At 37.6% G+C, this 26,092-nt stretch overlaps 1 protein-coding gene and 1 pseudogene across 3 annotated transcripts in view; one reads left to right on the top strand and one right to left on the bottom strand.

Moving 5' to 3' along the window:
* FOXN2 (forkhead box N2) overlaps window positions 1-26,092 on the bottom strand; it is a 48,892-nt gene that overhangs the window by 4,656 nt on the left and 18,144 nt on the right. For 2 of the 3 annotated variants that reach the window (XM_040993697.1, XM_040993698.1), the window contains exons 2-5: window positions 18,832-19,370; window positions 5,553-5,677; window positions 2,396-2,460; window positions 569-637 (exon numbers count right to left, since the gene is read on the bottom strand). In XM_040993697.1, coding sequence (XP_040849631.1) covers window positions 569-637; window positions 2,396-2,460; window positions 5,553-5,677; window positions 18,832-19,356 — 784 coding nt within the window. In that variant the 5' untranslated portion in view covers window positions 19,357-19,370. Of the gene's footprint in view, window positions 1-568; window positions 638-2,395; window positions 2,461-5,552; window positions 5,678-18,831; window positions 19,371-21,047; window positions 21,105-26,092 lie in introns of those variants that run through there. The other variant, XM_040993699.1, reaches the window with a different exon arrangement.
* On the top strand, window positions 17,370-17,879 carry LOC121165177 (annotated as a pseudogene).

Below are 26,092 nucleotides of genomic sequence, written 5' to 3'. Positions count from 1 at the left end.
ATTCAGAGATTTACTTATGCATTTAACTTGCTGGCTCTTCTATTGAATTGCTTTCCTATTTCTTACTTTTGGATCCCTTTTTAAATAAATTTCATTAATCTTTGGCCATTTTATGTAGTTAAAAAATGCATTCTTCCAGTGTTACTTGTGTCACTTAGTGAAATATTTTGTCAGAACTCTACAATTTTTGCGTTTTATTAAATTGATCTGTTTTCCTATATGGATTCTGCATTTACTATCATAAAGAAAGCTTTTACAATTCCAAGTTAGAAATACACTTTCCTATATTTTCTTACTTAGACTTCATTTTTGCTTTCAGCTCTTCAAATTATTTTCTAGATTTACCATTTATTGATCAATGTAAAACAAAAACCATAGCATTAATCTTAATTAATTCTCAATTGTTCATATAAATTAATAGAAATGGAATAAAAATAAGCTATTCAGATCAAAACATAAATTAGTGGGAAGGAATCTATATCTGTAACATTGAAACATTTTATATTTTAAATCAAATTTAGGCACTTATGCAAAATGTATCCTAAAAAGAAATCGCACGGTTTCTTACATTCTAAAATTCCTTGTTTTATAGATGTATTCAACAGCATCATTGCAGTGGCAGCATCAATATCAGATTCTGAAAAAGGAAAAGAAAGGTAATATTAATGTTCTTCAAAAGAAAAAGAAAGGCCCAGCAAGATGACTTGGAGGCTACATCCTTGTTTTGAACTGCCAAGATTCCATATGGGCACTGGTTTGTATCCCAGCTGCTCCACTTCCCATCCAGCTCCCTGCTTGTGGCCTGGGAAGGCAGTTGAGGACGGCTCAAAGCCTTGGGACCCTGCACTCATGTGGGATCCCGGCGTATGCAAGGCGAGTACTTTAATCATTAGGCTACTGCGCTGGACCCCTATCTATTTCACTTCTTTATAGAATTCTCTCAAGCCTTTGCACAGTTTCTCTCTCTTGTTGTACAGATTACAGTAGAGCACTCTTGAGGCTAACTTAGCAGAGTTTCAAAGAACCAAATGTCTGATACACAAAAAGACTTTTCTCTGAGAGCTTATTTATTTATTTATTTTTAAAGATTTATTATTATTTTTTTTTACTGGAAAGTCAAGATATACAAAGTTGAGGAGAGACAGAGAGGAGGATCTTCCACCTGCTGATTCACTCCCCAAGTAGCCCCAACTCCTGCAGCTGCACTGATCTGAAGCCAGGATCCCGGAGCCTCTTCCTGGTATCACACATGTGGATGCAGGGTCCCAAGGCTTTGGGCTGTCCTCAACTGCTCTCCTTGGCCACAAGCAAGGGTCTGGATGGGAAGCAGAGCCGCTGGGATACAAACCAGTGCCCATATGGGATCCTGGTATGTGCAAAGTGAGGACTTTAGCAGCTAGGCTACCGTGCCGGGCCCAATAGTTTATATTTTAAAGGTCATGGAAATGTTTATCATCTCCAAAACAACAATGCTAGAAAACTACTGTAACATATTACTAGTTCACAATATTAACTATTAAACTCCACTAATCAGAATTTTGATATGCTTTCCAAAAGTAAATAAAAAATTTTAAAAAGTCAACTTACTACCTTCCTAAAATTCTTTATATTTGATAAGCTTATGGAAGTATTCAGAACTGTGTATAACCTAGGAGACAGCAAACTTCTTCAGAAAATAAATCTGGTAGGTTTTGCAGGCCAATAGGTAAAGCCTAGAATGTAGTAAAGTAGGTCTCTTTTTGTGACCATCTAAGTAGCAAATTTTCAAGTCTTGATTATTGCTAATTTGATTATTTTTTCCTAGCTATTTTAAAATGTGAGACCATTTTTAGCTGAGAGACCACAGAAAAACAGGTGGCAGGGCGTACATGACGAGGGAGTCACGGTTTGTCAATGACTCTGTTTTAGTCTGATAGATCTAAAAGGATAATTCTACTTATGACACTATTATAATAGTAAGTTAAATTCTATTTTTGAGACAAAGTACACATAAAAGAATCAGGAGATGTTGTTTGGTGCAGAGGCTTAAGCTGCCTCCTGCAAAGCCCACGTGGCATATCAGAATGTCTCAGTTAAGTTGTGTCAACTCTGCTTCCTATTCAGCTTCCTGCTCTTGTGCATCCAGCGAGGCAGCAGGCGATGGATGGCTCAAGTGCTGCAGCCTGGACTGAGGCTCCGGCTCCTGGCTTAGTATGGTCCGGCCCTGGCACTGTGGGCCTTTGGGAAGTGAGCCAGTAGTCAGAAGATCTCTCTATGGCTCTGTCTCCAAATAAATGCAAATAATAATTTTTAAAAGTCTATCATTAACATATCTCTATAATTAGAAAACAAAAGTAAAAAAATCCTGAGCCTTGATCCAAGTTCTTATGATTTGAAACATGATCTTCACACATACCTTTGAGGGTTTGCACTTGGTTCTGCTTGAGTACAGAGTTTAAGTAGTGAGGTGATAAAGAATCACTGAAAAATAAAGACAAATGTGTTTGTACAATATGCATTTCACTTTTCCCAGAAGTTACTTACAAATACAGCTAATTTATACCATAAAAATATAAACTTTTTAAAATAAAAAAGATGTATTAATTTATTTTGAAAGTCAATGATAGAGATCTTCCATCCCTTGGTTCACTCTCCAGATGGTCATAAGGCCAGGACTGGGCCAGGCCAAAGCTGGTAGCTGGGAGCTTATCCAGGCTTCCCACATGAGTGGCAGAGGCCCAAGCACTTGGGCCATCTTCTGCTTCTTTTCCCAGGGAGATGGATCAAAAATGGAGCATCTGGGACATGAACTGGTTCCCAGACGGCATGCCAGTGTTGCAGGTAGTGGCTTTACCTGATACTTCATAATTCTAGTCCATTTTAACTTGCTTCATTGCTAACGCTAGTTAGTGTAGAAAAAGACTACTAAAGCGGAAAAAAACCTAAGCGCTTAGATTAAAAACATTATTTGGATATCCTTAGGCAAAAGAATTAATTTCTTAGTTTATTTGTATAACAGGAATAATTAGAGCTCCCAAAGAGAGCTGTTGTGATAATTATATAAAAATAATGCTAAAGGGTGGGTGTTGTGGCAGAGAGGGGGGTAAGTCAGCAATGTGGACACTTGCACCCTCTCCTGCAGATCCATTCTTGCCTCAGATTCCAACCCAGCATCCTGATAATGCACCTGGGAGGCAGCAGATGGTGGTCCTAGAACTTGGATTCCTGCCATTCACGTTGAAGACCAGGATGGAGTTCCTATCTCCTGGCTTGCTCCTGGCCCATCCCTGTTTATTGTGAGTATTTGGTGGGTGAACTAATAGAAGATATCCCTATCTTTTCACTCATTCACTCTTTCAAACAAATAAATCTTTTAAAAAGTGCTTAGAACAATATTACTATCTGATAGTTTTTAATTGGATGCTTAATTTTGATGCAAAATTACTATAGATATTGCCAAAGAAATAAAAGCACTTATTGGGGCCATTATTGTGCAATAGTGAGTAAAGTAGCTTTCTGCAAAGCCAGCACCCCATTTAAGGATCAGGTTGTGTTTCAATCTCTCTACTCTCCATTCAGTTCTCTGCTAATGGCCTGGAAAAAGCAGCGGAAGATGGCCCAAGGTTTTGGGCCTCTTGTCCTCCATGTGAGAGACCTGGATCAAGCGCTTGGTTCCTGGCTTCAACTTAGCCCAGCCCTGGCCATTGCAGCCATCTGGAAAATCAATTAGTAGACAGAAGATATCCATCTCTGTGTCTCTATCTCTCTCTTTAACTTCTGCCTTTCAAATAAATTAAAATAAATAAATAAATCTTTAAAAAGTTACAGAGAAAAAAGAAACAAAGAAAGACATCTTCTATCCACTGGTTCACTCCACAGGCAGCTGCACAGCCAGGGCCAAGTTCTACGCAGCAGCCAGAGGCTTTATCCAGGTCTGCCACAGGGTGGCAGGGGTCTAAGTACTTGGGCCATCTGTTTTTTTCAGGCCATTAGCAGGAAGGTAGATCAGAACTGGAGCGAGGTGGGACATTAGCTGGAATCTATATTGGATTGTGGCATTGCAGGCTGAGGCTTCACTATGAAACAATGCTGGCTCCAGATGAATAAATAAATCTTTAAAAAAAATTATTTTGATCTCAAAACACTGAAATGTCTGTACTGAATTTTTATAAAATGTATTTCCATTAATCTTCTGAGAATCTCCCTCATAAAACACTTCAACTAATAAAAGCAGAACTTTCCATATGCTTCTGGATTATTATTTAAGTAGAATGCTTCATAAATGTCAACATTAATAAAGAGGATAGTAATTCAGAAATGATGAAATAAACTGATAATTTGCTTTGTATTTTCATTTAGTAAGAACAAACTATTCAGTTTTGCTCATACCATATATCTAATTTACAAACCAAATTCAACAAGCTTGAAATGTCAATGTATATATAATCACTGGTATTTCAACTTCACCCTTGCTAGATTTTTACTCTATCAGGTACAGCCACTCCTCTAAAAGCTATCTGTTAATACCTGAAGAATCCAAATTAGGGGCCAGCATTGAGATGATAGCAGGTTAAATCACTGCCTTGAATACTGGCATCCCAAGTGGTTGCTGGTGAGAGACCTGGCTTCTCCATTTCAGATCCAGCTCCCTGTTAATACACCTGGGAATGCACTAGAGGATAGTCAAGTGCTTGGGCCCTTGTATCAGTGTGGGTGACCCAAGAGGAACTCCTGGCTCCTAGCTTTATCCTGGCATAACTTTAACCAATGTAACTATTTCAAGAGAAAACTAGGGGGTCAGAATTGATAAACAGGGGGATCTCTCTCTCCTTTCATCTCTAAAACTCTGCCTTAAAAAAAAAAATCCAAATCGACTGTTATATGACATATTGATAATTGTTGCAACCAACAGTTCATTAGAACTTTCTTACTACTTTTTGTATATGTTAAAAACTTATTATTTTATTAACAGTTTTTAAAAAGTTTTTAAAAGAATGTCAAACAGACTACAAGAGCTAGCATTTCCAAATCAAATGAATAAATATTATAGAATTTTAAACGATTCTGAATGCTTCTTTAGGAAAGGGAAACAAAATCAGATTTAGAGGTCAGAGTATTTTTGGATTTAATTTAAAATAAGCAAGCTAGAAAATCAATAGAGTTGCAGGATTTAAGAACAAAAAGTGGGGCCAGTAATGCAGCGTAGTGAGTTAAGCTGCTGCCTGCAATGCTGACATGCTGTTTCAAAGAGCAGGTTCAAGCCCTGGCTGCTCTGCTTCTGATCCAGCTGACTGGATAGAGTTCCAGGATCCTGGTTTCGGCATAGACCAGCTCCAATACTTGTAACCATTTGGGAATCAACTAGCAGAAGGAAGAACTCTTCCTCTGTGTCACCCTTCCTATGTCATGATGCCTTTCAAATAAACAAAAATATCTTAGGTTACTGTCTTGCCTATAAATAATTCTGTAAAAAGAAAAAAAGAAAAATGTTAAAACTTTGTTAGGTTTTTTCATCTCACAATTAAATCTTGTAAGTCATCATTGACAGGTATAATTAAATGGAAGATTCTTACCTTTGTGGAGATGCAGGAGAAGTGTAAGATACTGGTGTTGAGGGATAAGGTTGCTTCTTCAGTGCCTGCATAAGATTAGGTTTATATTCTGGATCAACACACCATAAGGAACCTTTTCCATTAACCTAGAAAAATATGTAAGAATTAATAACCTAGAATGTATATATACTCATAATTAGTATTTGAATGCTTTTATTTTTAAAATTATTTATTTACTTAAGAGATTTAATTTGAAAGAGAGTCACAGCAGAGAAGAGAAACCTAGAGATCGATCTTTCATCTGCTGGCTCACTCCCCACAGGGCCTTAATGGCAGGGGCTGAACTGATCTGAAACCAGGAGCCAGGGCTCAAAGCTGTCTCTGGATCACCCACATGGATATAGGGGCCCAAGCAGTTGCTTTACAGACCATTGGCTAGGAGCTGTACTGGAAGTGGAGCAGCAGGGACTCACATCAGCATCTTAAGGGATGCTGGCACCATGGGCAGAGGCTTAATCTGTTATGCCATGGCACCAGCCCACACACCTTTTAAAAAATTTAAACATATTTATTGATTGATTGCATTATTTCAAAGATAGAATTATATAGAGGGAGAAGTGGAAGAGAAATGTTTTGTCCACTGGTTCACTCCCTAAATGGCTCCAATGGCCAGGTGTGGGTGAGGCTGAGCCAGGAGCCTGAAACTCAATTTAGGTCTTCCACATGGTGGCAGGTGCATTAGCACTGGAGAGCAGATATCTAGAACCAAACCAGCACTCAAATGGGATGCTGGTATCACAGATGGCAGTATCATACTGTATCACAAAGCTGACTCCTGTCTAATGCTTTCAGAAAGTGTATTGGGTGGGCGTGAGATTCTTAGTGTCTTTTGTGAGAATACATAGGTTAAAGTGTGCTTGCTACTCTTACAATGGTAGTCAACATGAGGTATGCAAAACTTTCTCTAATTCATGAGATAAATGAGATTCAAATCCTTAAGTTCCAGTTTTTATATTTACACCATCACTAGTTTAAAAAATCTCTACTTTTTAAAAGAAACATTTCTCTACATTTGAATTATACTTTTCAACTACATTAAAGATTGTTTGAACAATAAAATTTACTTATTCCCCGTAGTCTTTCTTGATAAGAATTCCTATAGGATTTAAGTTATAATTATTGTTGAAGATTTAATGTGATGATCTCCATTCCCCAAAATTCTTTTTCAAGATAATGAGTCTGAGGCTCTTCGATTTCTGAATATTACACAATGATTTAAAAACAAACAACCTAGTTTGTTTGAGAGACAACAAGTAAGTGAGCAAGCTCCCATTTGCTGTTTCACTTCCCAAATACTTACATAGTCCTGGATAAAACTAGGAGCCCAGAAATCAATCCTGCCTTCCCACATGGCTGGCTGGAACCTAATTACTTGCACCATCAAGGCTGCCTCCCAAGAAGCTGGAATCAGGAACCCAATAAGGGATCAAACCTGGGTTCTGAGTTGGGATCTGGGTATCTTAACATTTACATTAAGATTTATTTGTTTTTATTGGAAAGACAGATATTCAGAAAGAAGGGGAGACAAAGAGGAAGATCTTCCATCTGCTGGTTTACTTTCCAACTGGCCCAAATAGCTTGAGCTGAGCCAATCTCAAGCCAGGAGCTTCTTTTGGGTCTCAAATGTTGGTGTAGGGTCCCAAAGCTTTGGGTTTTCCTCTACGGCTTTCCCAGGCCACAAGCAGGGAACTGGATGGAAAGTGGAGCAGCTGGTACATGAGCTGGTGCTTATATGGGATCCCAGTGCTTGCAATGCAAGGATTTAGCCACTGTGCCACTGCTTCAGGCCCCTTAACCCACATCTCAACTAGGCTAAGCATCTCCCCTGCATTGTAACTGTTCTAGCAGAATGATGTGTGGTGAAAGAGCACTGTTCCAAGCATTTAAGCTGATCACATACTGAATCACTGTATGATAAGTGGCTAATAATCTAATCTTAGAATTGGTCCTCTCATTCATATTTTACCTACAAAACAAAGCAACAATGCAGGTCAGTTCACTGAACATTTATGAGACTCAATTTAGGTAATTTATATTCAAGTAACAAGGCGCTAAAAATAGGTGAATAATAATGAGGTATTCTGAAGTTAGCGGGTATTCATTTATTTGGTTGAATAACAACATATTCCTACTCAATTACTTCCAAGAGATTTGTTAAAACCAAACATAACAAAAGTTAATTCTGAATGAAAGAAAGGTAGTAAAGAACAAGAGATACGATAAATTTAAAAAGGGGGAAAATAAGTCCCTCTTACCTGTGGAAAAGTATAGCCAATCTTATCCCTCAACCTAATCCTAGCAATTAAATCCACAGGGCAAGAAAAATCACAAGTGTCATATTCTTCATGCGGAGAAACACCAGATCATCAGGGAAAATTTTAGTAGTATTCAATAGCAAAATGTCACATTGTCTACACTAAACAAATATTTGACATTTTGATTTTTTCTCATCAAAAGCCAAGTTCTACAAATAATTTTTTATTAAATAATGAGAGTTAAATTAAATCTATGTTATGCCAGCTGTACCAAATGATCAATTTGCTTTGATGACAAGGAAATAAAACTTGAAGATGTAAGTACCCATTACATCCTCTTCCTCAAAGCTAATTCACCTTCATAAAAGAAATATATGCATGGATTATTTTTCCTTGATTGAACACAATTATTTTAGCAATTCTAGCCATATTCTGCCTTGATATTTCTCAGATCATAATTCTATAAACTGTTTAGTTCAAGTATACTTTTCAAATTCTATTGTGAGAGAATTGCAGATTGTTTTGATCACAGTAAAATTGCTATTTCCTTGAAATAGAAAATTGCAAAAAGTGGTATTGAAAACGTGCAGTTTCAGGCCAGTTAAGTATCTTGAGTATGGTCTCAAATAACAGTCTGGTTATGTTACCATGGCAGCACTTCCTTTCAGAGGGGTTGTTCATGAACTAGCAGTAACAAGAGATAAAACTATGTATTTGGTAATCCGTGGTTTTGGAGTCTATACAAGAAAGATCTTATTTTAACTAATTCTTACTTAAAAATTTGGCTACTATATTACTGCATTTAGATGGTGGAACTAAATTCACCTATAACAAACTAAATCTTCTGTGCAACAGAATTAGGAAGTTTGCATTCTCTATTTTGCATTTTGGGAACTCTAAAGAATCACTTAAGTAAAGTTTTAAGAAATGAGGAATGTACTAGGAGCTCAATTACAAAAAGAATTTTAAAAATTAATTTTTGGGACACGTTCAGCACAGTCTAAGATGCCCACTGGGACCCAAACCCATTCCATATTAGGACTCCTGACTACTGAGCTGGAGGGTGGCAGTGATGGTGCAATACTTGAGTTTCTGTCACTCACGTGAGAAGTCTGGAATGAGTTTTAGGTTCCCTGCTTCATCCTGGCTCAGCCCTGGTTGTTGTGAGCGTTTGAGGAACAAAACAGAAAATGGGAACTCTGTCTCTACCTCTCAAAAAGCAGAAATTTTGATACTAGTGTTTGATAGATGCTAGCCAAACCAAAGCATAAGGGAAGCTATGAGGGATTCATTAATTATGACAAATATATGAGATGCTAATGGGGGAAATGGGATAAAAGGTACATGGGAATTATTTGTATTGCTTCCTCACAACTTATGCTTCATAAATTAAAAACTATCAGACAAAATATTAAAAAGTATTTACAATGAATACAGCCCATTATTAAGGTTATATACGAAGGCACAGCAGGGAAAGATGGGACCCTGCACTCTCTCTGGAGACATCTATGAGCTCCTGGCTCCTTGTTTTGACTTGGCCTATCCCTGGCCACTGTGGCCATTTAGGGATAGATTCAGCGATGAAAGGTCTTTCTCTTTGTCCCTTCCTCCCTCCCTGTAAATCTGACTTTGAAATAAATAATTAAAGTTATTTATAACATTATTGTTATATGATATAGTGAATATATAATACTATAATATATCTACTTTATATTAAATATTTATATTATCATTAAGTTATATCCATAACTAATCTTACTAGTAAAAGAATTTTAAAGTCTACCATCTTCTCTCACAATAAAGTATATCATGTTCTAAAAAACAAAAACCCAAATCAAACTGAACCAAGCCCCTGCAAAACGAAAGAATAAAACAGCATGAGTCTTTTGTCATCTTAAAATCCTAAAAGAAGCTAACTACCAAACCAAGATTTTACACCCATAATCAGTATAAATAAAAGAAAAAAAACTTAACCAGCAGCTACATGAGCAGGCTGAGTAAGATTATTACTTCATAGTTTATCTGGACCTTGTTATGATGCCTTTTTCTGGGATTATCATAATCTCTAAATAGTAGCTACTTTCATCAGAAAAATGCTGTCAAGTTTACCAGCTTCAATTGTGACATTTAATTGGAGTATAATTTAGCTGCTTTCCAGATTGGAAGAAAAATGCTGTCATTCTGAGGTACTGACTCAACAAAGGCTTCATAAATTAAAAAATTCATATATACTCTCAATCCTACTTGAATATATATCTGTCTAAATCTTACATATTTAGACAAAGTGACCTCTGGATTTTCTTTCCTTTTTGATTTATTCATTTGAAAGGCAGAGTTACAGAGAAGTGGTGGGGAGAGACAGAGGTCTTCCACTATCTGGTTTACTTCCCAGTTGGCTACAACAGTCAGGGCTGGGCTGGGTCAGAACTGAAACTGGTACCCAAGAGTTTCTTCCAGGTCTTCCACACAGGTACAAGGCCCCACACACAAGTGCCATCTTCTGCTACTTCCCCAGATGCATTAGCAGAAGCTGAATTGGAAGTGGAACAGCCAGGACTCACACTAACACCCATGTGGGATGCTGGCACTTGTCATATCACGGCACCATGGAGGTGCCATATCACCAGGTCCATGGAGATTTTATGCAGTTCATCACTCTACAAATTCCTTCTTTGTCCCCCTTGACTTGTGATGTTTGCCAACTTCTGTCCCAATATATTACAATTTCTGTATTTATCCCTGAATATTTTATTGTAAGATGATAAAATATTCAGGGATAAATACAGATTTATCAAATCTATCATGTTTATCAAATACAGTTTTATCAAACTCTACCTATCCTCCTGACTGTATCCTTTTCCATTCTCTCTTTCTTGCTTTAATTCCTTTCTTTCTCTACATGCTCAAAAACACTCAAGTCAATTCTATTAATAGTGTACAGATTTTACGATTATAGACAAGACCAATTTCCCTTTAAACCTTCCAACAAATTATACCATACTACTAAAGAACAGTCATACTAATTTTTTAAATTTTATTTTATTATTATTATTTTTTAAAGATTTATTTTATTTTTATTGGAGAGGTGGATATTCAGAGAGGAGAGACAGAGAGGAAGATCCTCCGTCCGATGATTCACTCCCCAAGTGAGCGCAATGGCCGATGCTATGCTGATCTGAAGCCAAGAGCCTCTTCCTCCAGGTCTCCCACGTGGGTGCAGGGTCCCAAAGCCCTGGACTGTCCTTGACTGCTTTCCAGGGCCACAAACAGGGAGCTGGAAGGGAAGCGGGGCTGCCGGGATTAGAACCATCATCCATATGGGATCCTGGGCATGCAAGACGAGGACCTTAACCACTTGCGCCATTGGCCCCAGAACAGTCATACTAATTTATACTCATATTAATGATTTAAGACAATCAGCATCTCCCCATGTCCTTGCTTAATTTTATATTATTTTAACAAAAACTTTTTAAAAACACTGTTATGCTTGGGCCTGGCATGATGGCTGAATGGCTAAATCCTCACCTTGCAAATGCCAGGATCCCTGACGGGTGTTGGTTGTGTCTTGACTGTCCCACTTGCCATCTACCTCCCTTGATAACTATAAGAAAATAAATTTCTGCTGCTTAAGCCACTCAGGCTGTGATGTTTTCTTATGGCAACCTAAATAGACTAATGTAGGAGGAAAGTAGGAAGAGCAAAACAAAGTATAAAATAAAATAGTATGTAGATAATTCAAAATATGGTAGTGATTATAGTAAGTAAATATGTGTGAAATCTAGCAACAGAAATACAAGAAATACAAGCTGAGATTTAAAAGCAAATTTAATTGCCAAGATATGTAATCAACCTATAGATTCATCAATGGATGAATGGATAGAGGAAATATTACCTATATACATACACATCAAAGAATATTATTCAGACATGAAAAAAAATGAAATCCTAACATTTTGCAGGAAACAGGGATATTGGAAGATGAATACCAAATACAATCAGATAGAAGCAAAAAGCTCTAGTGATATATACAGAAACATTTAAAAATTTTATTTATTTGAAAGGCAAAGACAGACTGCCTACCCTTTGCTGCACTTCTTACATTCATGTAATAGCTGGCATGGGGCTAAGCTAAGGCCAGTAACCCAGAATTCAATCTGAGGGTCTCACGCAGATGCTGGGGACCCAATCACCTGAGCCATCATAACTTGTTGACTCCTGGGGTACATATTGGCAGGAAGCTGGAATCTGAACAGGAACTGGAATTCAAACCCAGATACTGCATTATGGGATGCAAATGCTCCAAGAGGCATCTTAACTATGCCTACCCCAATAATATATGTACACTTAACACCTTTTTTCCCCCACGCTTTATTTTTACTTGAAATAGTTACAAAGAGAGAGCTTTGATCCTTTGGGTCACTCCCTAAATGGTCACAATGGCTACAGCTGGATCATTCTGAAACTGGGAGTCAGAGGCTTCTTCCATTTCACCCATGTGGGTAAATGGGCCCAAGGACTTGAGCTATTCTCTGCTGCTTTCCCTGGCCATATGCAGGAGAGATGGATCAGAAGTGGGGCAAGTAGGGACTCAAACTGGCACCCATGTGGGATGCTGGCACTGTAGGAAGAGGATTAGCTTCCTAAACCACTGTCTTCCCCCTCTCCGGCCCCCTGCCAATAATATATAAAGAATGAGAAGAAAGGAGCCGGTAGACTCAAAATACAAAGGAAAGATAGGAAATGGTAAAAAAGAAAATGGGCTATCTGACTAAATAGTTATGGGAGTTTTTGTTTAAAATTAGAGCTCTTCTTGCTGTTATTGTAGAGTTAAAAACTCAGCTATAAAAATATCTAGATTTGAGGCCAGTGTGATGGCTCAGCTGGTTAATCCTTTGACTACAAACACACTGGCAACCCATATAGATGCCACTGGTGTCCCAACACTATGCTTTCAGTCCAGCTCCCTAATTATGGCCTGGGAAAGCATCAAAGGATAGCTCAAAGCCTTAGGATTCTATACCCATGTGGGAGACCTAGAAGTTGTTCCTGGCTCCTGCCTTTAGATCAGCTCAGTTCCGACTGCTACAGCCATTTGGGAATTGAACCAATGAGTGGTATCTTTCTCTGTGTCTCCTTCTCTCTCTACATCTGCCTTTCCAATAAAAATAAATTAAAATATTTTAAAAATCTAAATTTTTATCTTTTCTTGTGGGGAGGGTGTTTTTTTTTTTTTTTACCACTAATTCAATTTCTTCAACTATTATAGGATTACTTATGTTGCTATTTTTCCTTTAATTTTGCAAAGCTGTGTCTTTCTAGGCACTGTTAACCTCATCAAGATTTCTCAAATTTATCTTCATAAGCTTTTTTACTATAGAACCTATGCAATCTTACTATTATCTATGGTTTTTCTTTTTGTTCCTGATCAATTTGGAAGAGTTTATCAATTTTATTAGACTTTTAAAAAACCCTCCGTTTTGGTTGGCTTTATTTTATGTTTGTGTAGTGTAACGGTTGAGATCGCAGATCTGGAAACAGGCTACCTGGGTCCAACTTTTCCACTTGTTAACTGTGTGACCTTAGGCAAAGCATGTAAACTCTACCTAAATGGGCTTACCTCTAAAAGCAATGGTAATAATAATGCTTATCCCCTTAGTGTCATGAATATTAAAGAGTTAATAAATAAAAAAGACTTAAGTTAGAATATGTCACTTATCAAGTATATGAGTATTTGTATTATTTGAAGTAACAGTATTATTGCTAAAAACTGAACTACTAAGGGGCCAGCCCTATGGCATAGCCATTAATGCTGCTGCAAGTCTTAGCTGCTTCACTTCAATGTAATTCCCTGCTAATGATCTGGGAACAGCAGAAGATGACCGAAGTACTTGGGCCCTGGTTCCCCACACAGAAGACCTGAAGAAGCTGCTGACTCTCCTTGCTTTGGTGAAACTCAGCTCTGACCCTTGTAGTTCTTTGGGAAGTAGAATCAGAGATGGGATATCTCTCTCTCTGAACTATGCCCTTCAAAGAATTTTTTTTTTTTTCTGAAAGTGAATTGCTAAACTGCAACTATTGCAAAATACTTCAACAGATATTTGGTCAGGACAGAACACTGAAACACTTAACAGCAATAGGTCTCTGGCATGGTATATCTTCCATAATGAAGCTGTTACAACTTAACAAGTACTGCTTGGTGAATACAGTCTAACAATAAAAGATCAGGGCCCAGGATGGTAGCCTTGCTGCTAAAGGATCCCACATGGATGTGGGTTCTAATCCTGGCGGCCCCGCTTCCCATCCAGCTCCCTATTGTGGTCTGGGAAAGCAGTGGAGGATGGCCTTGGGACCCTGCACCTATGTGGGAGACCTGGAGGAAGAGACTCTGGGCTCCTGGCTTCAAATTGGCTCAGCTCCGGCCGTTATAGCTGCTTGGGGAGTGAATCATTGGACAGAAGATATTCCTCTCTGTATCTCCTCCTCTCTGTATATCTGACTTTGCAATAAAAATAAAATAACATTTTTAAAAAAAGTATTAAACCATAGGACTCTATACTTGTGGGAGATCCAGAAGGAGCTTCTGAATCCTGGCATTGAATCAGCTCAGTTCTGGCTGTTGTGGCCATGTAGGGAGTAAGCCAGGGATGGAGGATCTTTATCTCCATCTCTCCTTTCTGTAAATCTGCCTTTCCAGTAAAAACAAATAAATCTTTAAAAAAGGCTTTTATTTGCCATATAAGTTACTTTTCTATAAAACATATTGTTTACAAAAATTGAAGGCTCAAAGACACAAACTTCATCAAATTATACAACCAACACTAAAAACACATGTTTTTAATCCTCCAACTGACTACTATTTTATTTATATAATAGCTTCAATTTGATGAGAAATGAGGAAGATGTGAACCAGGTTAATGTTATGGTAGAAATGGAAAGAAACCACCACAATCAAAAACCTGTTTCTAGGTACTTGTAGGTATTTTTGGGTACTGTATTTTCTAGCCTCTAATCCTGGTTTTGACAGGTTTTGCAGCAATGGCCAATTATGTGGGTCTCTTTTCCCTAGTCATAAAATAAGGATGTTCATCAAGATGATTTGTCTTTCAAATTTAGCAGTCATATAATTGAGCATAAGGAAAGGCTGGTATCCCAGATGACTAAGATTTCTAGTTTAGAATCCTAGGTAGATTCTAGAAGGAGAGAGAGGAATAAAGTTCAATTTTTTATATAATGAATTTGAGACACCTCTACATCTAATGTCTAGTTGTATATTTATGTCTGATTTTTACAGAAATATGTGGGATTCACTGGAATATAGGCATTAAATTAAACCATGGAAATGAAACCAAAGATAGTGAACACTAAAATTTACAACTTGCATGGTAGAAGAGAAGCAGAGTCCAGAAAATGAAGAACTAAGCATAGTGCCAAATTAATCAAAGCAAAGATGAATGTTGAAAGCTAATCATACCTCAAGATATGGTTTTAAATTGGTAAGACAGGGGCCCGGCGCTGTGGCCTAGCAGCTAAAGTCCTCACCTTGAACACTCCCCAGGATCCCATATGGGCGCCGGTTCTAATCCCGGCAGCCCCGCTTCCCATCCAGCTCCCTGCTTGTGGCCCGGGAAAGCAGTTGAGGACGGCCCAGGGCTTTGGGACCCTGCACCTGTGTGGGAGACCTGGAGGAAGTTCCTGGCTCCTGGCTTTTGGATCAGCGCAGCACTGGCCATTGCAGTCACGTGGGGAGTGAATCATCAGATAGAAGATATTTCTGTCTCTCCTCCTCTCTATATACTGACTTTGCAATAAAAATAAATATTAAAAAACGGTAAGACAGAGAGTCAATGACTTTAGACATAAGGAGGGCAGTGATCAGTAATGGGTCACATGCCACATCTTTATTGAGTGCTATCTATTTATACACTGTCACTGACTGTAACTTGGGAAAAGAATTTAAACATTGTTTAGATACTGTATTGCTCTACTATTTACATTGTCACAAGTCAAATACAGGGAAAACTGATGGCTTTTAAAGCCTTACTGACTTTGCCATAAAACTGAAGTTCAAGTAACTTAACCAATTTACCATCCTTTAGGCTGTTTTCCACTCTGTGATTTTGTACTCCAAAGTCACAGAGAACATGCTGACTCCCCTAAGTTGCATGCAGAATATATTAATTCTTTATATTTACTGTTGCCTGTTTTTGTTGCTTGTTTTTCTCAAAGCTTATTTCAAAAGCCAACTCTTTCATAAACTTTGGCCCAATCCACTAGTAATAATCAATCATCTGCTCTTCTTGATCAGACAGCATTTTACTCATGTTACCAATACTTTATTTCTTTTGTATATGATTGTCTGCCTCTGCCTCATTATTAAAAATAAAAAAACTCCATTAATTCAGGAACCATCTCAAAAAGTTCACCATAAATATAACTGACTTGCAATAAATTTACTTTTTCAGATTTATTTATTTGAGAGAGTTGCCGCGAAAGGGGAGAGAGAAAGAGAACAAGATAAATCTTTCATCTGCTGTTTCACTCTCTATGCAGGCAGAAACCAGCCTGAGCTGCACCATAGTGCTAGGCCCATAGATTCACTTGCTTTATGTACCGTGTCTCACAGAGGACTGAATTTCTCTCCCTACATACATATGTCTCAACCCAAAACCTATTTCAAAGCTTATAAGCATTTCCTAAGTATAAATTTAATCAATAAAATTTCAAGACTGGAACCATCACAATAGAACTAGAGAATTCTAATAGTAATTTTTGTTTTCTATCATTTAAATGTTCTTTCTTTGGAGAAACAATTGTTTCTTGACACCAATGACAGGGAGATTCCTTTATATATATTAAGAACTGAGGGGCTGATATTATTGCCTAGCAGTTAGATGAGCCGCATGCAATCCAAATTGGAGTGCCTGGGTCTGAGTCTCAGCTGCAGCTCTGGCTCCCAGTCAGTGTATACACTGGGAAGCAGCGGTTCCCTGTCAACCAGGTGGGAAACCCAAACTGAGTTATTGTATTTCAGATCAGAGGCACTATGTTCTGGATTCACTTTGATTCCAGATTTCTGCTAATGTGTGCCCTGGAAGGTTCAGGAGGTGATGGCTTTAAATACTTGGGTCCCTGTCCACCCATTTGGGAGACCTGGATTCAGCTGTAGGATCCTAGACTGAGCCTGGTCCAGCTGCAGGTGTTGCAAGCATTTGCATGTGAGAACTATATGCCTCTGCATGTGTGTCAGTCTGCCTTCCAGAAACAATAAAACAATAACCAATTTTGAAAATTACTGACAGCACATATGAATAATGATAATATTAAGACAGTATTCTATCCCAAAAGAACTGATTCAAATAAGATATTGCAGGACAACTTTTTCTGTAAAAAGCTTAAGATAGATAACTTGTCCTCAGAAGAGCCAATATCATTTTTAAATCTGACCATGAAAAATTAGATATATGTTGAAACTCACATGAGAACCACACACAAAAAAAAACAGAAACAAAACAAAAGGAGATAAAATTGTATCATAAAAAATCTGACTCTAGACAATCATCACGTGTAGTGAACTGTGAAGATGGAGCCAATGTCTGGGCTATTCTCCTGCACACTGAACACAGGCCTGTGGCTCACAGCATCTTTGAACAGGAAACTGCCCGGATCATGCAAGAGAAGGTACTAGAGGTTTAGGACTTGATTTTCAACTATCCAGGACCCAGAAAGCCCAATTCTGTGGAAGAACTGGAAATGGTAATGAGAAGTTTCATAGAGGTTCCGGAGCTAAATGCAGACTATCTGGTTGCTGTCAGGTTCACACCAATAAGTCATGGCTCTTTGGGAATTCTTGTTGGGCTGCGTTGAAGAGAAAAACTACAGCGATGTTTGCCATTTAAACATAAATTGGAGATAAGGAGCTCACTTAATAGAAGACATCAACTAGCAGATCAATGAAAAACAGTAGATGGCAGCTGCAATGGAGAACCCCAACTTCTAGGAATTTATAGAACAGTGTGTTCTTTAACCTGATTAACATGTTTGAAGAGCCACTGAACCATAATTATTTGTTATATTTTTTTACATTCTTGTAAAATACAAGATTAATGCTTAACACAAAGGTGATCTGTACCTCAAAACTTTTTAAAAGGTTTTTAAAATTTTTATTGGAAAGTCAGATATAAAGATATATAGAGAGGAGAAAAGAAGCAGGGAGCTGGATGTGAAGTGGGGCTGCCTGGATTAGAACCGGTGCCCATAAGGGATACCGGTGTGTGCAAAGTGACGACTTTATCTGCTAGGCTACCATGCCAAGCCCTCAAAACTTTTTTAAAGGGTTATTTCCAAGCAAGATTTAATTATAAAGTAGGAACTAATTTTTCAGTGCATAACATTCTCAGGATTTGTAACACTTAAAAGTGATCAGACAGAAAAATATTTTCTAGCTATTACATGACTTTATTTTTCAGATGCCCATTCTGATACAATTATTTTTTTATGCCATAAATCTATGGTGCCCAAATGTGTTCAATTTAAGTCAGCACTACTCTGTAAAATAAAAAAGATGATTCTTATAAAAAATAAATTTTACTACAAAGAAGGCAAAGCAGGGAAAAGATAAGAAAAATAGAAAATAAACAGTAAGGTGACAGATTTAAGCCCAATCATCTTAATTACATCAATGTAAATGATCCACATTCTTATTCTAAGGCAGATTATATTGAGTAAATAGAAATATGCACTAATACAGTTAAGTAAACATTACAAAAATTAATAAGAAATTGAAACATTAAAAATACTTATGTACTTACGGCAGACAACCTAATATTGCTAGGTTTCTGTCAATACTTACATTTTAAAACATCTCAAAGAAAGCAAATTAACCCCAAGCTATTTACTTTGACATTTTTTTTCTTTCTTGATTTTGCCATATTTTAAAGGCAGTTTCCCTATTTCATCAAATACAGTAACAGTTCATAAACACTGACCTTTCCATGGCTTCTTTCCACTTTCTGAAAACATTTATTCAGGGACAGATTATGTCGAACAGAATTCTTCCAGCCTGTTGGTGCAGTAGCAAAATATGGGAAGCGGTCCAGAATCCAGTTATAAATTTCTTTGACAGGCAAACATTTATTTGGAGAGTGTTCAATAGCCATATAAATGAGAAGACTGAAGGAGTATGGGGGCTTTGAGGTTGCCGATTTTTTTTCTGGGTTCTGGTAGCAAGAAGGTCCAAAGGATGGCACATCATCTCCCTCAATGTCATACATCGGAAGACCCTCATTTCCAAGGCTGAAGTTTGTTAGAAGATTAGTACTTTCATGAAGCCAATTCAAGTTTGTCAGTTCATCATCAGCTGCCTCACTGTCCACTAGGGTTGCCTTTGGCCTGGCAGCATCTACAGCTTCAGGCAAACTTCCCATCTTGTAAATCTGGCTTAAGCCTGCAACTTTTTCAGCTCCTGGCGTTTCAGCTCTTTTATCTGAAGTCATTCCAATTACTGGACCCATTTACTCTTATAGTGCTGCAAGAAAGAAAAGAATTATCAGTCAATGTAATAGTTAAGATTCCTAAACTCTGGGAAAGAGAATATTAAATGTCCCCAAATGAAAGACATTTTGCAATTATCTCAAATAATTAAGCACAATATTGTGTAACATGAACAGTAATGGTTACAATACAAGGAACAAAATTCATTTCATGTTATTTACATTGGGTGTAAAGCAAATACATATGAATGATATTAATAAAAGTAAATATTATACTTAGTAAAACACACAGTCTACAGTAATCACGTAAGTATTATGAAAAATGAATGCATTATCCCTTTGCTTTATAATACTTTAAAGATCTACAGCTTCACTATAACATTCATACTTGTAGTTCAATACTGAAAATCAAACTGAAAATATAACTGAAACAACTGCAAATAAAACTTTTCTTCAAATCTGATACTTTCTCTACATTGATGAAGCCATCCCTAACAATTTATAGTAAATCATGCTAAAAATAGATGGCATTTAAGTATTTTATTACTATTTCTTCTTAATTTATAAATAATTATGTATATTTATGGAGTATAATATAACTCATGTACACTGTAGAAAGGCTAATTAAAGTATCTATCACTTTACATATAATTTCTCTTAAATGGCAAAACCATTTAAAATATATATTTTTTCTTCTTTTTTAAAAACTTTTGAGTGGCACAGAGAGACAGACATCCCCTGATTCTCTTCCCAGATGCCCACAACAGGAAGTGTGAAAGTGAAGCTAGAAATTGCAAACCCAAGCCAAGAAGTTGGGAGTCAGGTGTCAAAACTGGGAACTTAACAACTTGTGAGCTCTAAAGTGGGATACAGGTATCTTACTTACTAAATACCCACACCAAAACATGCTTTTCTGGGATTTTCAAAATACAAAACATTATTAACTATAGTAACCAGGTTGTACAACAAGTTACTAGAATTTAATCCTCCTGTGTAACTGAAACTTTTTAGTACCCTTTGATTAACATTTCTTTGGACTCTTGTCTACCATCCTGTCCTCACCATCTTCTAACCACCAAACAGCTCTCTTTGCTTCAATGAATTTGATAAAGTATCATTCATTTATTTATTTATTTGAAAAGACTGACTACTTAAAGTGAAGTGAAAGGTACAGAGACAGACACAGGGCACACTCTGATATGCTGGTTTACTCTCAATCACAAAAGATGGAGTTGAAGCTAGGAGCTGGAACTCAACCCAGGACCTCAACAGTGACAGTAGCAATCCAGCTGTTGAAAGATCAGTATAAGTTAGCATCAGGAGTCACAGCTGGATTAATGCTAAGGGTTGGTGGGTTAGGGTGGAGAAAATATCTAATTATTGAAGCACGTAGTGGGTCCACCTGAAAGTCTTTAGGTCATTTGTGGCTTACTTATCAAAGGGTTGACTCTTTAAGTCAAGTTAGACCCATCTTATCTCTCTACTTTCCAGTTCACCATGGGATGTTCTTCTGCACATGTCATTCTGACAAGTTTCATCAGATACCACATTAAACAAAGATGAAGATTATCAATGTCTGATCTTCAACTGTCAGTCTATAAGCTGAAAGTAACACACTCCTTCCCCGTATCCTCCTCTCAAGTATTTTAAAGTGATAAAGTAATGAAAAGCTAACAAATACACATACGAATCCTTATAGAAAATACAAATACCTTTCCTGAATAGATGGCTTTTCTTTTCCAGTTTCTTTAGAACTGGCGCCCATATGGATCCTGGCATTCAATGTGAGGACCTTAACCATTACGCTATCGTGCCGGGCCCCTCTGCTGACATTTCTATTATTAGTAGATAAAACATATCTCATAAGACTGAGCTTGTTAAATTTCAATAAGCCCTATTTGAGTTTCTATAGTCCCTATTTTTAGGGGGGATAGGGTATAAAAGAAAACGTCTACTTTATAAGGTCATATAATTTCCTATCATATTGGTGAAATTAATCAGTTTTCTCTTATATCTGTTTAGCTTTATTTCATGACTATGATTATTAGTTACATGCAAATTTTAAAAGATCTATTTCTGGCAATTGAGCCATTTGCTTCTGTGTATTAATTCTTTTATTTCTAGTAATTCTATACCAGGTTTCTTCCAATCGATATTTGCCTGGGTATTGTCTATCATTTTATGGTCAACATTTTCCCCTTCATTTTCTTGTAGTCTCAGTTCCAGACTCTATATAGTTGAATGTTTTTACTGTTCATTTTCACTTTATTTGGAAGCCAGGGAGAGATCATCCCTACGTGAAAGAGACAGAGACCCAATATCTAAAGTTAATCTTGGTCTCATGGACTCATGGACTTGAGGGGACAGCTTGAAGCTGAGAATCCAAGATTCAAACCAGGCATTGTAATATGAGATATGGGCATATTCTAACTGAATATTTTAATGAAATATGCATATATGTACAGAGGCTTGAACCTACGCCTTTCAGAACAGGATGCAAGTATCTTTATCACCAAGCTAAACATCTGCTCCACAGCTTTTTCTTTTCTTAATCTCACAGTTCATTTCCATTAATTTCTTGATTTATTTGCCAGGCTTTTTGATCATCACTTTCTATCTATGATGATTTTTCTTCTATTCAAATAAAGAAAAAGTCAAGTGAATTTTCCAGGATTATATAAGCATCTGTTTATTTTGCTCTTGTTCTAAAACTTACTTTCGCTAGTTCTAGAATTCTAGGTTTCTACAACTTTTGCATAAAATGAGGAGACTTCAATAGGTTCATGAAAAAATCTATGCACTGATTTGAAAGCTTTTTTTTTGTGGGGGGGAGAGGGAACTGAAGAAACTTACCTTTTAATCCTATTTTTCCACTAAGTTTTTGAAGTATGCTTTCATGTTATTTAAGGGTCTTCTACTTCCATTGTTGCTATTGAAACCTGATATTCCCCTGAAGGAAATCTGCATCTTTTCTTACATGTTTCATTTTGTAACCTGTCTTGCATTCTTGAGTTCTTCAAATTTACTTTTCATTCCATGAATTTTTCTTTTTCAATTAAGTCCATTTTATAACTATCCAAATTTTAATTTCAATTACTATTCATTTTTAGAACCTCTTATTCTTTTTCTTCTGTTTTCTTCCTCATTTGTAAACCTTGTATTGATCATTTTAAATGTACTCTTTTTATATTTTACATATAAAAATTCCAAGATGTGAAATATTTGCAGATTTGGTTCTATCTATGCATCTCATTTCTTTGAATGGTTTATAATCTTCATTATAAGATACTTCATTAGAGCTTTGCCATAGGGAATTCTTGATAATGATGATTATATTTTTTTCCAGGTCCAGGAGAGAGCTATAACATTCCAAAACCATTTTAAATACTTGGCTGGAGGAATATGAATTCATGCTACAAACCACTTTAAGGGTTGGATTATGATAGTAGATTTTCAGTGAGGTTTTTCTTTGCTTCATTTGTACACTATTCCAGAAGTTAATAATATTCTTTGTACTCCACGGGGACATGAAGAGAAAGGATTTCTCTTTTATTAAGAAGGCAAAGCCCCATGGGACTCCAAATTAACGAAGAAGACTATTCCACCCTCAGAGTCAGGGTTTTGCTTCCAGAGCCCTGAATATCATAAGGCCATGAAAATAACAGCTCACCTGGGTTGGCAAACAGCACAAAGGTTATGGCCAGCCTCAGAACTCAGCTTACCTCAATGGGTTTTCAGTTAGTGTTTGCTTTAAGCATTCTCCACCTTTGTGCCAGAGCCTGGATGCATTTAAGACTTCACCTTTCCAGCATTTTGGATTGCTTTTAAAGGGAAGGTTGGTCCAGGCACTTAGTTCGCCATGCTGCTGGAAACAGATGCTTAATTTCTGACAGCAGTGTCATTGAGGAGCATTACCTTTTATTTGATCAGTTTTTAAGGCTTCCTGACTCATCATAAAGGAGAAATTTGACAGACTCCTCTCTTACCAGTAAGAGTAGCTCATTATGATAGTGATTTCCAATGGAAAAAAGGTAGAGGCTACATCCCATGAGGTGGACGGCAAATACCAAAAACCCTGTGAACCTTTATTTCAAAAAGAGGGGCCTATTCTTATTCTTGTAAAAAATCATACTTTTGGGCCCAGCGCGGTGGCGCAAGTGGCACAAGTGGTTAAGGTCCTCGCCTTGCACGCCCGGGATCCCATATGGGCACCGGTTCTAATCCTGGCAGCCCTGCTTCCCATCCAGCTCCCTGCTTGTAGCCCAGGAAAGCAGTCGATGATGGCCCAGGGCTTTGGGAACCTGCACCCATGTGGGAGATCTGGAAGAGGCTCCTGGCTTCGGATCAGCATAGTATCGGCCATTGCGCTCACTTGGGGAGTGAATCATCGGACGGAAGATCTTCCTCTCTGTCTTTCCTCTCTGTATATCTGCCTTTCCAATAAAAATAAAATAAATCTTTAAAAAAATCATACTTTTAGAGCAAGTGGGGTAGCATAGAGGGCTAAATTCCTACCTGTAATGCCTGCATGTCATATGGGTGACAGTTTTAGCCCCCAACTGTTCCACTTCTGATCCAGCTCCCTGCCAATACGCTTAGGGAAAAAACAGCAGAGAATGGTCCAATTGCTTGGGTCCCTACACCCAAGTGGCAGATTTGCATGAAGCTCCTGGCTCCTGGCTTTGGCTTGGTCCAGGGACAGGTACATGCCCATGCCCGGGACCAGCCCCAGCCCAGGCCCAGATCCAGCATTGCAGCCATTTGCAGAGTAAACCAACAGAAGAAAGTCTCTGTCTCTCTATTTCTATTTCTCCCTTTGTAACTCTGCTTCTCAAAAAAAATCAAATCTTTTTAAAAAGTCATATTCTTTAAATAAGAGAAATATTTCAATCTCTTAAGCACATTTATGTCATTGAAATGAAGTTTTCTGCTACAGGAGAAACCAGGAGACCATCTGATTCCTTGTCAGTGTTTCTCAAATCAGTGTACTCTATTGATACATTTGAGGGCTCAAACATAAATTTTTACTTTATGTTTTCATTTCAATAACAGTATAAAAATGTATCTTGCCATTCCCCAAAAGAAAAATGAGAGACGTTTAAAAAGAAAAACTACTTCAAGAACTCAGGTTGGCTATCCTTAAAATGAAATTTATAATTTTCTTTAAAAGGGATCTAGACTCTACACATTATTCCAATTTGAGAACCTCTGCTTCACACTAAAAAGATTTCACTGATATCTTTGAGTTACTGGATTAATCTTAGTTCTGCATCTTAGGTTTCATTTGTACACAGTCACTGTATTTGACCATCTGAGTTATGACCCATTATCTATAACTCTAGGGGTTAGAAGGAAATAAAAACATAGCATATTTGGATTTTACCATATCTGGATTTTAATATAAGGGCTGGCATTCTAGCACAGCAGGTTAAGCCAATGCCTGCCAGATAGGATGCTGATTGGAATGCTGACTGCTCCAGCTCCCTGCTAATGTGCCTGGGAAAGCAAAGGAAGATGGCCCCCTCCACCCACATGGGACACCCATATAAAGTTCCGGATTCCTGGCTTCAGCCTGGCCCAATTCTGTCCACTGGCACTACGGAGGAATGAACTACAAGATGGAAGATATCTCTCTCTGCTTCTTTCTTTGTAATTCTTTCATATGACTGACTAAATGAAGAAATGAATGAATATATAGTTCCCTAAAAAGAAAGGTAATACAAAAGAGATATAATGTCATATCCAAAGAGGTTTAAGATCATTAGCCTAATGGCAAACATTTCAATATTTCTGTAGAAAAACATATCATCATACTTGTGGTTTTTGCACAAAATGGGTTAAGAAAACTTTTGGAGGGCTGATATTGTCGCAAAGCTGGTTAAGGCACTGCCTGGGATATTAGTAATAAGAGTATAAGATCAACCACTGGCTACGCCACTTCTGATCCAGCTTCCTGCTAATACACCCGAAGAGCAATACAAGATGGGCTAAAACTTGAGTCTCTGCCACCTATGTGGGAGACATGGATGGAATTCCAGATTTTTTGAGTCAGCCTGGCTCAGCCTTGGTGGTGGGCATTGGGGAGTATACCAGAGGATGGAGGATCTTTCTCTCCCTGTCTCTCTGCTTCTCAAATATTTTGTTTAAAAAGTATCTAGGGCTTAGCTCGATGGCTAAATTGGCTAATCCTCCCCTTGCAAAAGTGTTGGGATCCCATATCGGCAATGGTTAATCTACTTCCCATCCAGCTCCCTGCTTGTGGCCTGGGAAAGCAGCAGAGGATGGCCCCCACAGCCTTGGGACCCTGCATCTGTGTGGGAAACCTAGAAGAAGCTCCTGGCTCCTGGTTTGGATAGGCTCAATTTCAGCCTTTGCAGCCATTTTGGAAATGAACCAGCATATGGAAGATCTTTCTCTCTGTGACTTTGCTTCTCCAATAAAAATAAGTAAGTAATAAATAATCTTTTGTGAAGTATTTAAATGTATACAGGAAAATTAACTACATTCTAAAGCTAAAATATCAGTTACATTTTCTATATCTCTGTAATTAGCAGTGTGAATAAGATAGAGAAACAGAAGTCTAGATCCATAATTCAGAAGAATTTCTGGTTCCTTTCCTAAGCAGCTCTAAGAAGAAACCTCTTCACTCATGACTTGTTACAGTAGTTTTCTACAGAAAATAGGGTATAACTAGAAAATAAAATGTCTCAGGCCTGGCATGGTAACCTAGTGGCTAAAGTCCTTGCCTTGCATGTGC

The sequence above is a fragment of the Ochotona curzoniae genome, unplaced genomic scaffold (genome assembly GCF_017591425.1).
Source record: "Ochotona curzoniae isolate NIBS_2020 unplaced genomic scaffold, NIBS_Ocur_1.0 contig_883, whole genome shotgun sequence".
Lineage (NCBI taxonomy): Eukaryota > Metazoa > Chordata > Mammalia > Lagomorpha > Ochotonidae > Ochotona > Ochotona curzoniae.
Note: the sequence above shows the minus strand (reverse complement) of the source record. Positions and strands in the feature narration are given on the sequence as shown.